At 43.4% G+C, this 13,694-nt stretch overlaps 1 protein-coding gene across 1 annotated transcript in view; it reads right to left on the bottom strand.

Moving 5' to 3' along the window:
• The window catches only part of LOC121837151, a 47,702-nt gene that overhangs the window by 13,224 nt on the left and 20,784 nt on the right, over positions 1-13,694 (bottom strand). The window contains exons 2-4 of the mRNA XM_042292655.1: positions 11,344-11,532; positions 7,062-7,194; positions 5,271-5,358 (exon numbers count right to left, since the gene is read on the bottom strand). Of these exons, the coding sequence (XP_042148589.1) occupies positions 5,271-5,358; positions 7,062-7,194; positions 11,344-11,464 (342 nt within the window). The 5' untranslated portion in view covers positions 11,465-11,532. The remainder of the gene's footprint in view (positions 1-5,270; positions 5,359-7,061; positions 7,195-11,343; positions 11,533-13,694) is intronic.

Consider the following 13,694-nt stretch of genomic DNA (forward strand, 5'->3'; position numbering starts at 1 on the left):
TCTAGTTAGTATGATCCTCATTATTATTAACGAAGTGAACTAAACATTCCCGGACCAATCTGCCTACATAAAACTCTCCCGTTAATATAAAATCCTGTAGTTAGGACTATAAACAACCAGTTTAGAAACGAACTGCGTAGATATCAGCATTTCTGTCCCCTCTTTTAGACTTGTAAGAACTTGAGATTGGGCGAGTTGGTGGTTCATGTTTGTCGACGTTTAGCGCACTCGAAAAACTGTCATTCAAGCATTCACACACCCAAAGAACACTCCTTTCACAGAGCGCTCACTAACAACTTTGTATTTCGTGTTTTACTTCGGCTTCTACTTCTTCAGATTTTGGACGATTTGCAAATAGAAAAAGACGACATAAGAGTAAAAAATTCCTGTCTAACGCTTAGGCTAATTCGTGGCTAAATGATTTTGACAGGGTTCACGTACGCAAAGATAAAAAAAAATTGCCATATCTCTTAGGTGACGTCATCCGGAGTTATGTTGGTCGTTACCCTATTTGAGGCAGATATAAAACCTGGGCACCAAATGTGTTTTTCTAAAAAATGAGGTGAAAAGGGTCACTTCTCCCTCCATCCCTGTTGTTGCTTAAGATTGTGATGACAAACCATTGGAGCACTCATAGGTCATGTGCTCTTCTTGATTATTAAAGGCAATACATGACACTCCCCTGGTTATTAGAAGGAATATGCATTTATCTCAAATTAGTAGACTCAAAATTCTGTGTTTAAACCAATATTAATTCATTTTGTGGTAAAATAATTTCTATATCCATATCCTTGTTTGTTGTCTATTATTTTTATTTGACCTTGGTTAGCATTTAAGACGACCCCAATTACGGATGATTTATATGGTAAAAGAAGGCGGTAACATTAGCACAAAGAACATGTGTGTTTGACGACGCGGAATTTTCGAAAGCACCAGTGCAGACAGGAGACACAAGCTCAGATGCGTACAAGAGCTCCTGCTATATTCAAGTTATTGTTACAACGTATTCCGACAAGTAATATTTTTTCTAATATTCAATGGTCTACTGACTTACCATTGGAACATGCGACTGAAGTAGGCTGGCCTCTAAATTCAAAGCGAGAGAGTTTGGTTGATATCCTAGCCCATGTTAGACACGAAAGAAGGCTTAGGTCTATGCTTTTTTTTTATAACGTGCATCGGAGTGCAGAAAAACGCGAGAGGATGCACAAATTTACACACACAGAGACGAAAAGCGTAAATGGGATGGCGCTTCTAGTTTGACAAATAATCCACTGGCTTTGAACAACCACAACCAGGGGGTTATCACCTAGTGGTGAAAGTCAAATCAAGTAAAACAGTTTTACGTGAAAAACAAACGAAGGGTATCTGGAACGCCAAGGCAAAATACAGATACATCATTTTGACCACCCATGGTTCCCTTGACGTGCAATCGAACTTTCGGTTATACGGCGCCATCTCCAATTAGAACCCGTCATCTGGGGAGACGCAGGCCAGCGCATCAGTCAAAAATCTTTTTTTTCTTTAGACACTTTTAGTGCTTCCAGACTTGGACTGGCGTCATGGAGTTACAATTGGCTCATTGCCCAGAGTGCCTCGACACGCGGCAGCCACTCAGGCACTACACGCTGGGCCAAAATTAAACCTTGTTTAATTTTTTCAATGATAAAAATTACAATTTAGTTTTGGGTGGTGATTTCAAAATCGATATAAGTTCTGACTGTAGCTCGAGAAATTCTTTTTCAAACCTCATTGAGTCATGTGGATTATCAAATGTTATAAAGCACCCTACAAGAATAACTAACACGTCATCCTCTTTGCTTGATCTGTTCATAACCAACTACGAAGACTCGGTGGTAACATCGGGGGTTCTTTCAACTGATATAAGTGATCATCTTCCCATTTATTCTTGCTTGCAAAAAAAACATTCCAATAAAAACCGTAGCGACTGCGTTCCTGTGGCTAGAGTTCAGCCAATCTCCCCTGACCAGTTGCGCCGTTTTCGAGAAGACATTGAACGTACATCTTGGCAACACATTTTTTTCTACAAATTCAGTTAATTCCGCATATAATTTATTTTTAGATATATTTAGTGCAATATATTCTAAACATTTCCCTTTTGTCAATCTCAAAGCCACTAAAAAGTCGCGTAGACCTTGGATCACGCCTATCCTACTATCAATGATACGAAAAAAGAATTTGTTATGTAATCATTTTTTAAAAACTAGAAAAAATAGTCGACTTGTAATCTTTAATTATTATCAGAATAAATTAACAAGTCAGCTAAGGACTGCTAAGCGTGACTATTACAACAGACGTTTTGATCCATTAGAAACATTGAAACCTGATATTATGCGGAAGAGAATCCGATCTTTAATAAACCATAAGCCACCCCAAAACGTACCTCGTGAGGTAACAATAAGCGGCGCTCAAATTACAGACGTCACCATGGAAAACGCGTTTAATGAAATTGTAGTGAGTGCGCAGGCGAGCTGGTGGAAATTAACCATTCTGTAGTTAGCCTGAGACTGAGGCAGGAAAAGAGGAAGTTTCAAAGTTTTAATGATTTTTTTGTAAATGTTAATACGTCGACGTGTGTGTCATCCTCCTGTACAAAAAAAGCCCTAGAGTTCATAAAATCGTCGCAGACGAATACAATGTTTTTGTCGCCCACTGATGAGGCAGAAGTCTGCTCAACCATCATGAATCGTAAAAATGGTAAAAGTATTGACGCCGATAAGATGCAGATAAAACCAATAAAATATGTTATTAATAAAATTTCACCATATCTGACATATATATATAACCTTGCTCTTGAAACTGGGGTATTCCCACTTAAAATGCAGGTATCAAAAGTTAGTGTCCTACATAAAGGCGGTGATATGTTCGACATATGCAACTATAGGCCCATTTCAATTCTTCCTGTCTTTTCTAAACCACTCGAGAAACTTCTACATCGACGACTCCTAACGCATCTCGATTAACATGCTTTAATTTCTGAATCACAATTTGGATTTCGTAAGCATCGATCTACTGAAATAGCATTGCTGAATCAAAAATAACTGATTTTAAAAGCATTCGACGCAAAAAAGACAACATTGGGCGGTTTCCTCGATTACTCAAAAACATTTGATTCAATTAATCATGACATTTTCCTTGCAAAATTACCATTTTATGGAATAACAGGTATAGCACATGATATTTTGAAATCCTACTTATTAAATAGAAATCATTACTTGTCTTTTCCAAATTTTCATTCAGATAGGCTAGCGATAACATCGGGAGTTCCCCAGGGCAGCATCTTAGGCCCATTGTTATTCATTTTGTACATCAACGACATCGCAAACGTGACTCAAAACACTGATGTAAAACTGGTAAATTAAGCGGACGACACCAGCATTTTTTCTTCCCATGACCATATCTGCACTTCCATTTTCGCAATGTAAGAGGTGTTACAACAAATTACTGCCTGGACACTAAACAACAAATTAAAGTTAAATTGTAGTAAGACCAAGGCTATTCTGTTTAAACCTAGAAATAAAAGGAAAAACGATCCACTTTGTCTTAAAATCAATAATGAACAAATTGAATTTGTAAACTGTATTAAAATACTGGGTGTGTTGTTTTCACAAGTCATGAGCTGGAATGCTCACACAGATTATATCCAAGCAAAGCTATCCAAGAGCGTTGGCTTAATAACAAAGTTTAAAACAATACTTCCTACTTATATTAAATTAACTATTTATAAATCGTTAGTTTGTTTCCTTTTAAATTACTGCAACCTTATTTGGGGCACCACAACCAAAACAAACCTGGCAAAGTTGCTCCTTTTACAAAAAAGGGCTGTACGTGCAATATCTTCTGTTCCCTCTCTCCATCCTACTGCATCATTATTTAAGGCCCTAAAAGTAAAAACAATTCAGGAAATATATACGTTTAAACTTTTAACAATGCATCGTAGGGCTTTTCAGCAAAACAACGTTCATTACATTCACTTAGCTAACATAAAACATCGCATCATCCTGCGCGACCTTGGGCAAAATCAGCCCTGGGTAATCAGTCCATCCCGCACAAATTACCTTGATCAGACGCTTCATTTTAATTTGTCCACCATGCTAAACACTCTGTACAAAAAGAGTATAAATTTAGAGGCACTTTCACATAAAGGGTTAGTAAATTTAGTTTTTTCTCTATGACTTTTTGAATACTGGCGTTGTTTTTATCATGTTTGCTTTCTTCGTGTATTTGCTGACCGCTATTGTGGTTTATTGCCGGGTATTGTGTTTCTTTTTGTTGTTTTTTTTGCCTAAAGTGCTCATTACACGAAACATTTGTATAAGATGTGTCTACATTTATGTAATATTTAGTTGTTTTTTTCTGTTTCTTTTTTGTTTTTATTTGCCTTTTTCCTATTCCGAACTGCACGGGGGCTGGGACCTTCGTCAAGCAGCTACGCAGCAGCTTTTTGTCCCAAGTCTCCTGTTTTCATCTAACGACATGTGACAACAAATAAAACTTGATTTGATTTGATTCAGTGGTAGAGGAAACATGTCTTCTGACCAACCATAATGTGCGAGTAATCTCCTAGCGGACGCGTCGAGGCAACAATTTAAATTGTACTTGATTATTTTGTTACAACGCAGCTAGTGTTGAAGATAATAAGACTCTTGGTCGCTGCAAAGGCGTGACACTTGATGTCCTGATCAATAATACGATGCAAGCAACAATCTCCGAGTCAGTTTAGAATTTCTTATTCGTCTATTCTTTCACTCCCCTGACGTCACGATTCCTAGGTATTATAGTAAATGAGAAAATGTAATGTTTTTCTCTTACATTTTTACGCACTCGGGTTGAACATGTGGCCCTGGTGGCGAAACAGTCGCTACTGTGAATAGGCCTTCGACACATGACTCTCTGTGTCTGCACCACGTACTCAGCATCAACCTTGTTCTTTGGGCATTACCAGCAGAGTTGCTTTCTATTTCTATGGCGTCTTACAAAGCGGGGGATCACTCATTCACACCAGGTGTCTGTATGAAGTGAATTGCGTGCCGGCCTAATAAGGAGTGATCTCAGTTCTGTTAGGACTACTAGACTAATAATATAAGTATGTGGTTTAGACACATTTAGTGGCGTCTGATGGAATAAACCTTCTAGCAACAGGTACTATATTGTGACGCTTTGGTGTTCACAAATTAGTATCGCAAAGGCGTGACACATAAAGTGGCGTTTTCATGCTCACCTCCTTTGCTCACTGTAATCTTGGGTACATCTTTTCCGCTGCCCCTTCTTTTCTTGAGGCTGTGCCCGTCGACATGACGCAGCTTTTCCACAGATTTTAGGAGAGGTTTGGGAGTCCTGGGCGTAACAATAAATCGGTGTTACGATAGCATGCATAAAGTGGACATTCTCAAGGGCATGCGCAGTGTAGTCCCAATCGGATTGCTCTGCTTCAATTATAGCCTCGACAGTTCACGGAAAAACCATCGAACAACCGTTATTTTTAGTGTTGAAGCCAGAGATGACAATACACCAGTCGATTTGCACACCCCTAGAATTTATGAAAGTAGGGAGAGCCTTAGAGTCATGTCTGTCAGGTTGCCCTTTTTTCACCATGTACAAGGGAGCCGTATTATTGCAGTACGATCCGAATATTATTACAATAGCGTGAAGTTCGGGTCCCAAAATTGATGCTTGTCGCATCGTCGTGCTAACGTCCTTCTTACATGAACTCTGCCTCAGCAATTATTAGATGACACACTGACCACAGTGTAGGGCGAAATAACTCCGCACTAATTGATTTCTTGGGGAATCGTAGTGATCCTCGCGGACAGATGCCGCTCGAAGCATCTTGGGTACTGTTCGTCCACTAAGTTTCCATTTTCATTTGCCAAACCCACATGACGACATCCCATCATGACGACACGCAGTGCTTGCATTTTCCAATAAGCAACATTTCTTACGTTTATAATATAGTAGGTGTTGCCTATCGATACGAATAGAGTGCTGGGACATTTTTTTTGTTCATTTGTACGCAAATATACCCAGGACGACTAAGTGCATAGAAGTAGCATACTAGAGCGTTGATCCTGTTCCATCGTCTCCCCAATGGCATATACTTCTTAAATTATCCGTGAGCCGGGAGTATCATGCCGCACTTTGGAGTGGTAGCCAGACCGACAGAAAGGGACGGGACACGGCCGGCCGTACTCCCACTCGCCAAGCATAGGCAGGCCCTTACGGTCATTGGAGATCCGTGTTTCAACAAGGGCTCTCACAAATGTGACAGGGCAAACTGCAAGCGCGCATCCACTTTATTTTCATCTCGTGCTGAGAAGCACTACTGCGTCAACGGGGCGATCGAAACCGAATCCATACAACTCCTCTCCATGGCGAACCAGGCCCCTTAATGCAATGCTCGCAGTGTTCCGTGCTGGGATTGGTGGGAATGAAATTTAATGTCGCACCACAAAGTGCAGTTCGCCGTTCATTCGATGATTGACTGGCTTCCTGTGCAAAGCTTTCATTTTAAGTTTTTAAAAAACGAAAAATATAAGTATATTTTGCCACGGCTCGTCTTTTTTTTTTTAACACTGAATGTCAATAGCATTTATTTAAACTGAATGAAGGTAAACGCACATTTAGATGGAGCATGAAGATTATTTATTTATTTATTTTTTTGTTTTTGTGGCGTGAATTTTTTTGCATCGCTGAAAAGAGGTGACTGAAATCTTGTTCGCACAGTTCGAACTTTTTTTTTTTTTGTTATACGGCATGGGAGACAATTTGAAACTGATCATTAATCTTTCGAGAAACAGCCCAAGGACCCGATGACGTTGCAGTAAAAGTTACGAAGTCCTAGTTTGGGCGCCATAGATTAAGTTGTCGTGAATCTTGTACGGAATATTCAATAAATAAGATTTCGACAGAAAGTGAGTATAAACTGTTTCGGAAGGCTCAGCGATCATTCCGCATAAACTTACGTGACCCCCCAAAAAAAAAATTAAAAGCAGCACGCATATTCCAGATTCTGTCCTTTATCGAAGAAGCAAGATAGATACCTTGGAGACACGGGCTTCTTCTTTTCGGCCGAGGGCGTCCTGCTTCCAGTCGGGGCGTCGAGACTGTGGCCGTCTACTAACGGTTCTTCGTCCGAATTCTGAAGGTTGTACTGGACTTTCCTCCCACGAGCCTCTGCACATGCCAATGCAGTTCATTTAATAAAATATTTCCGGAATATAGAGGACCTGTAATACAATACTAGGTGCGGCCAGTATTTAACGAGAAACACAATAGTAAAACAAAAATCGATAGAGACATCTCATACCCCATTCATAAGGGTAGTATAAAGGTACACTTAGCATAGGTCCCTATCGTAAAGGGAGAGTGAGTTTGTATTCACACGGCGCACGAAGGTCCCTTTCACTAAAGGAGGGTTTAGAATAAACGGAGGTCGCAGACCTCTCTTTACAGCTACAGAGAGTAGCCTCAGACCCGTGAATTCTAAATAAAAATCTAGCACATATGTTTCTGCTTTGTTTACTGAATTGTTATAAGAAGAATACTTGCGAGGCAAAGGCTAGAAAGTAAACGGGAGCGCAAACCTGATGGAAGATGGTAGCGACAAATTTATACTCGCGACAGCGGGCAGCAGCGGTGGCTTTGAGTAGTGAGTGCACTCTACTTTGAGTAGAGACGACGAGTCGTCCGCTTCACCTGCCCAGAGCATTCTTGTGACCATGATTTCGCCTGGTGTACCTGTGAACTTGGGTGCCAGCACTAGCGGCACCAGTAAGAAAGGCCCTCGAGTTCACTGGTCCCAGGGGGAAACATGGTCGCTAATAGACCGATCTCACCAAGCGTTCCAGGCATGCGTGACGCCGCCATGACTGTAGTTCGTAGGAGGCAGACGCCAGTTCACGCGACAGCTCGTGCTGCCTCGTGGTCTGCTCGCGCAGACCTCCAGCAGGGTTGTCGCGCATGCAGAAAGACTACAGCTCCCACTATGCCCATCGGCAGCGGTGGCGTACTCAAACTAGCTGGTGAGATCGGTCTATTCGTCTCCGGGAGGACAGCATCGGCGAACACCAGCGACAAAGGAAGTGTACGAGACGATCCGCCTCGGTCTCAAGAGCTTCTCTATTGAGGAGACTCGGAGGTAGACGCAAATAAGTAGCAGAGCAAACTCCGGGAAACATGAGGAGTTGCCGATCCCGTTTCTCACCTTGTCTACCTCGGCTCCGTATCTCCTTTGGGTTCAGATTAGATAACACGGCAGGCACGTCGGCCACACCAGCGAGACATTCTAAGGAAAGGCTGATGTTTTACTTGCACCATGCAACAAAACCAATAAGACAATTATTATTTCGTTTTAAAACATATTTGACTTCTAATACAGTAAAGGATATGTCTTAAGCCTGTTTGTACCAAAAATATATATTGCTCATTCGCCCCTCGGTTTAACCAGACTATCCCCGCTGCGATAACCATCTACCATAAAGTCCTCGTTTATTCGCCGTGTGATCCGAAACGCCTTTTGATACAAGTACGTTTAGGGACCTAAGCTACAGGTCCTTTAGGCAGCCCGTGTGGGATTGCAAAAGCTGCTTGCGTGTGGGATTGCAAAAGCATTCCTGCACGCAGCGCATTCCTACAAGCAGTGCGCCAGGTCTTCCTTTTTTCAGACTGCGCTCCGGCGGTGACATCACGCTCCCCTCTGCGGAGACGCGGCGAACCCCGCCGGCTTCACGACGGCTTCCGTGACGAAACATCTGCGTTCCTGTGCTTTTCTTTGTGTTTTATTTCTGAGGCGCGACCGCTTTGATCTTGAGCGGCGCGTGCTTGATGGCGCATTTTTATGACCATCTTTCGGGCATAACGCTGTCGCTTTTTTGCGTAATGGGACGAGTAAGGCTTTCGCCTTTAAATTAATAAATGACCTTCAAAACCCACGTATTTCTACAAAATTGGCTATCAAACTCTACAAACCTATGCTCTTCAAGCTCAATCAAAAAATCGGTCATTCGCTTTAATTACAGCGTCCTCCCGAAGCGTCTGCTATACTTGATAAGGTGGTCCTTAGTGATGTAAATCATTACATCCAAAAATGGAAGATTTCAGCTCTCATTGACGTCAAGTAATTGGTGACAGACTCTAGATTTCTGAGGCTGGTTGGATATATTAATTACTGACAGTGCTTGGCACATGAATTTGCGTAATATATTAAACTCATTTCTTCATATATTTGTCATCGTGCTGGATGCCGTTGAAGTGCCAGAAGCAATAAAATTTGAAGAACTCTCACTTTGTAAAATGCCACTTTGAGTTTAGCGATCGTTTTGCGTTTGATTAAAAATAACGATAAAAGGAACCTGATTATCTTTTAACCAGGCAAAAACTCAAAACCGTAAAACAACCATGGCCATTTACCAAGCACATAATTACGTCAACCTAAAAAAAGAAGCTCTAAAACATACCTGTTGCTTGCACATTTTACAGAAACTTTGCCCTTGAGTTCGAAAATAGCCGCCTTGGTGACTCCGAGGCCAAACACTGGCCTACGAATCCCGAGGTGGTAGGTCCGAATCCCGGCTGAGGCTCCCGCAATATGACTAAGGTCCGTGCCACACGGGCAACTCGAATACCATTTACAACGAACGACATTTGCGTGATCGGCGAATCAGCTCGCAATCTGTCGCGCGTGGAATGCGCCACGCCCGGAGTGTCGCGCGCTGATTGGCCGTCCGCTCAAATGTCATTCGTTGTAAATGGCATTCGAGTTCCCCGTGTGGCACGGGTATTAGAGCACATATTACGGAAAAGGTGCAGTGAAACCATGGTTGCGGTGGCACGTGAAGAGACATCTAGGCCGTCGAAGTGAATCACCGGTCCTCCACTGGGGCGCGGTAGATGCCCTTCGTTGGCTTGGCATGTAAGACATCCACATTTAATTATTTTATTTTGACCCAATAAGTCCCCTTCCAGATTTTTTTCCACAACAAGTTCAACCATTAGGGACCCTTAACATACAATCGTTTAACCAACGGTAGTGAAATGGAAGTACAATGCTCATTACAACCACTTCAACGTTCACCTTCATCTCTGACGCATCCTGACATCGCTACAGAAACACTCTGGTTCAGTGTCGTGAAAGTGAACGTAAATATTGCACTACTCTGAACTTGAAAGCCTACAAAGCTCGTATTATCGGGAAAATGTGTATTTTCTGTCCAGGATTTCACGGACCTTACACGACCATTGCCAAATCCGTAGACTTGCGAACCTTTTTTATTGGAACTGTTTACTGTGCTTGAATACGTATTGTTTATTAACAGATCCCATTCCCACATCAACACATTTTTGTATTTCTTTTTATTGCTATTTCTGCCGCTTCCAGGCATCCTCTGTTGTTTATACACTATATAATACGACAAAGGAAAGGTTCTCGCAGCCAAATGTCAGCAGGTAACTGCGACAGGGGTAGCTGAACGAGTTCTCGAGCATATCTCATTTAGAACAAAAAAGAGAAGCACCTACAGCACTCCGCAGTAGGAGAACACTTCGGTGAAACGTTGTGGAGGTGCCTCGCTTCAACGCGCTGATTGGCTCGCCGAAGTCGTAGCATTCACCGTTTTCCAGGTTACAGCAAAACGTAATATAGCCAAGTGTGTCGGAATGCCCGCCTGATCATTCTGGCGTACTCTCTTTTATCACCTGGTACGGAAACAAAATGACGCGATCGCGAGCTCTCTGCTTCTCGCTTCAAAGTAGGCTAAATAGAAGCGAGATCTTTCTGGGTGAGATTACGCTTCCGGATAACAGGTGTCGTATGCTTCTATCCTTCCTGGAATCTCAATTTTACTTTGATCTCCGATCTATAGCTGGTAGTACTGGGCAGCATGGTGATCCAGAGTGTTTGACCGGGTTGCCCGCATGTTCAATCGTGTCTCGTGATTTTTACCGCGAAGTGGCTAAGCGTAATTGTCCGCGCGAGCTACGCTCCACCGTTGATAAAAGGCCGGTGTAGAAGTATGCGCCGGGCCTTTTGGGCCGGAGCGCGCGGCGTGAACAGTCAATACATTACTATGTATTGTTGAACGAGTACGTTGAGTCATATTCTGAGGTAGGCAGCAGCGAGGAAAATACTACAGAGTCGAATCTTAAAATGCACCCAAGTTCATTATTTTCTTCTAATAGCATTTACATGCTGGAGTAGTCGGTTGTTTCGAGTAAAAGGGACTGACCTATACGAGGGCCTCGCCAGATGATTAGTAATTTTTTTTCGAGCATTTAAATTGTACCAAAAATGTGGTTGCCCACTCTCTAGAACTCGACTTCTATTACCGCTGGTCGGCGTTTCCAGCTCGTCCTTGGTCGCCGTTGCTTCGGCAGCTTTCTCGAGATCAGCCGCGGTCAGAAGTGTCGCTGCAGCCTTGAACCTGCCCGTGGGGAAGACGGTGGTCATCCGCCGTGCCGTGTTCCATTTGCTGAGGATCTCGGCCGTTCTCTCAATGGCGGGGTCAACCTTGGGAGCTGCTGAGAGTGGAAACGTTGGAGGGTAAACTCTTCGTCGAGCTTACTGGTACATAGCAATTTTCACGCTTGCGGGCTCAGTGGAAATGGTTCGTTAATACGACAAAAAAGAAATAGAAAGGGAGTGAGGTCAAGCCAAAGAAACGACAAACACGTTATAAGTCGAAATAGGCGCCTCTGATGCCTTTGCAGACCCGGTATGTCGATGCGCCGGTGGTAGCCCTATCATTCGGTGGCGTGACTATGCGCGACAGCGTGGACAGCGCCATGCGAATACGTTTTCTCGGGTACAAAGTGCCCCCACCGCTATGGAAGAGTTTGGTGCTGCAAGTATGCAGTCTACTTCAAATGCGCATAGTGTTATATATATGTAGCAGACGATTTTTGAGAAAGGGAGAAGAGGAGCTCGAACGAGGTTGAGCTTGGGGAGCGAGCTTAGAGCTGCGACAGCTCCCGGATAAAAAATAAAAAGAAATTGGGTTGTGTGTATGTTTATGCAGCCTTGAACTTGGTCTGCCTCAACGAGCAACGAGTCCCCCAGCTGTTGGCGAAAACTTCAGCCAGTGCAGTACAACCGCTAGCCTGGGGTTTTTAACGTGCACCACGCAGTAGGAGTACATGACCGCGCGACGGTACAATGCTTATCCAGATCGAAACGGGAAAGGATGGGGATTGAGCACAGGATCCTTCAGTTCTGCAGCGCGAGCATTTGCTCCACGTGCTCCGAGCTTGTGTGCGCTATACTTCGGATCATCTGATCATAGACTAACTGTCAAGGCTGTGCAAGCGCAAACGGCTAGTCTTAACTGCCTTGACGGGAGCCCTCGCTGCACGAGGGCTCGTGCAGCCACCGAGGCTTCATCCACAGCAACTAGCTCGAGCTTTTAGCATGTGCGGCTAGCAATAGTCCATGCTAAGGTGGAATGAAGTATAGCCCACCCAGCCCCCGATCCCCCCCACAGATGCCGAGCAGATCGAACGTGTATAGACTTCTTTTTTTTTTTTTTTAAGGGCGCAACAATCTTGAGGATTGCGGCGCCGACAATGCCGTCTCCTGCTTAAAACTTGAAATATCGGCTAGTTCTGACAGCACAGCTATCTGGGTTGGCGACGGTGTGGGTATGGGAAGAACTTGGCTAGACTTGGCTATGAGGGTTTGCGAGTTGAATCCAGCTGGCTAGTGACAGGCCGCCAACTTGCCTCCTCGAATGAACGAGGACGAAGACGGTGGAGTGTTATGATTGAGTTTCCACAACAAAGTGTATATGAGCAGTTTAATGTAGTCTACGCAGCTAAGCTCTCCGTATTTGATAGCTGCATCTTGAGTTGTGGCATGCAAACTTTTTCATACCCTTCACATGCCATGGGGCTTGTAGTGATAACCTAATTCGAGTATCTGCACCGGGTCGATATCAGTCCTTTTGTCGTAGACGAAGTAGTCGTGAGCCTAAACGTGACATAGAGTCTGATACAAAGCCCTCGCGATTCACGCTGGCAACCGATTAACTTCATAACTAACAATTATTGGGGAAAATTTGAAGCTCACTAACATTGCAGCCACACTCGCGCTAGAGCTTCTTGTGCTCACGGCAAACGTTCTGCTATTTCTTATGCTTGCTAAAACTATTTGCGCACCCGACGATGAACCAGTGAGAGCCAGACAACTGTAGATTTTTGGAAATTGTAATACGGTAAAAAAGAAGCACTCTGATCTAACTCATGCACGACGTCCGTTTCTAAACTTTTTCGCCAATTACCTTGGCGGTCGCATACTGTGTCAGATGACAATACGAAACACGCTGGAATGAGGCTATGCCAAAAAAGTTTTTATATATCAGTACATATCAACAATGTTAGGAGGAAAACTTCGTTTCCTTCAATAGACTATTTCCGAAAGTCAGTCTACCCACCCTGTGCAGAGCCACACCCAACACTCTAATGGCGGCACTACACAGCTTCTCCACACCAGAAAAAGCAATCGTCTTCGAAAGCATAGGGCAGAAAGGGGAAAAAATGTTCGTCTATTTACGCCACCTTCGACTCACGAAGTCGGGGGTCCTTGATTTAGCCGAGCATGATCTCCTAGCACAGCCATTAGAGCATAAGTATTGCAGCTTTTGGGACTGCAACAAGCCAACTCTGTCTTTTGAAAAGGATATTCG

Source organism: Ixodes scapularis, unplaced genomic scaffold (assembly GCF_016920785.2).
Source record: "Ixodes scapularis isolate PalLabHiFi unplaced genomic scaffold, ASM1692078v2 PGA_scaffold3__209_contigs__length_174095766, whole genome shotgun sequence".
Lineage (NCBI taxonomy): Eukaryota > Metazoa > Arthropoda > Arachnida > Ixodida > Ixodidae > Ixodes > Ixodes scapularis.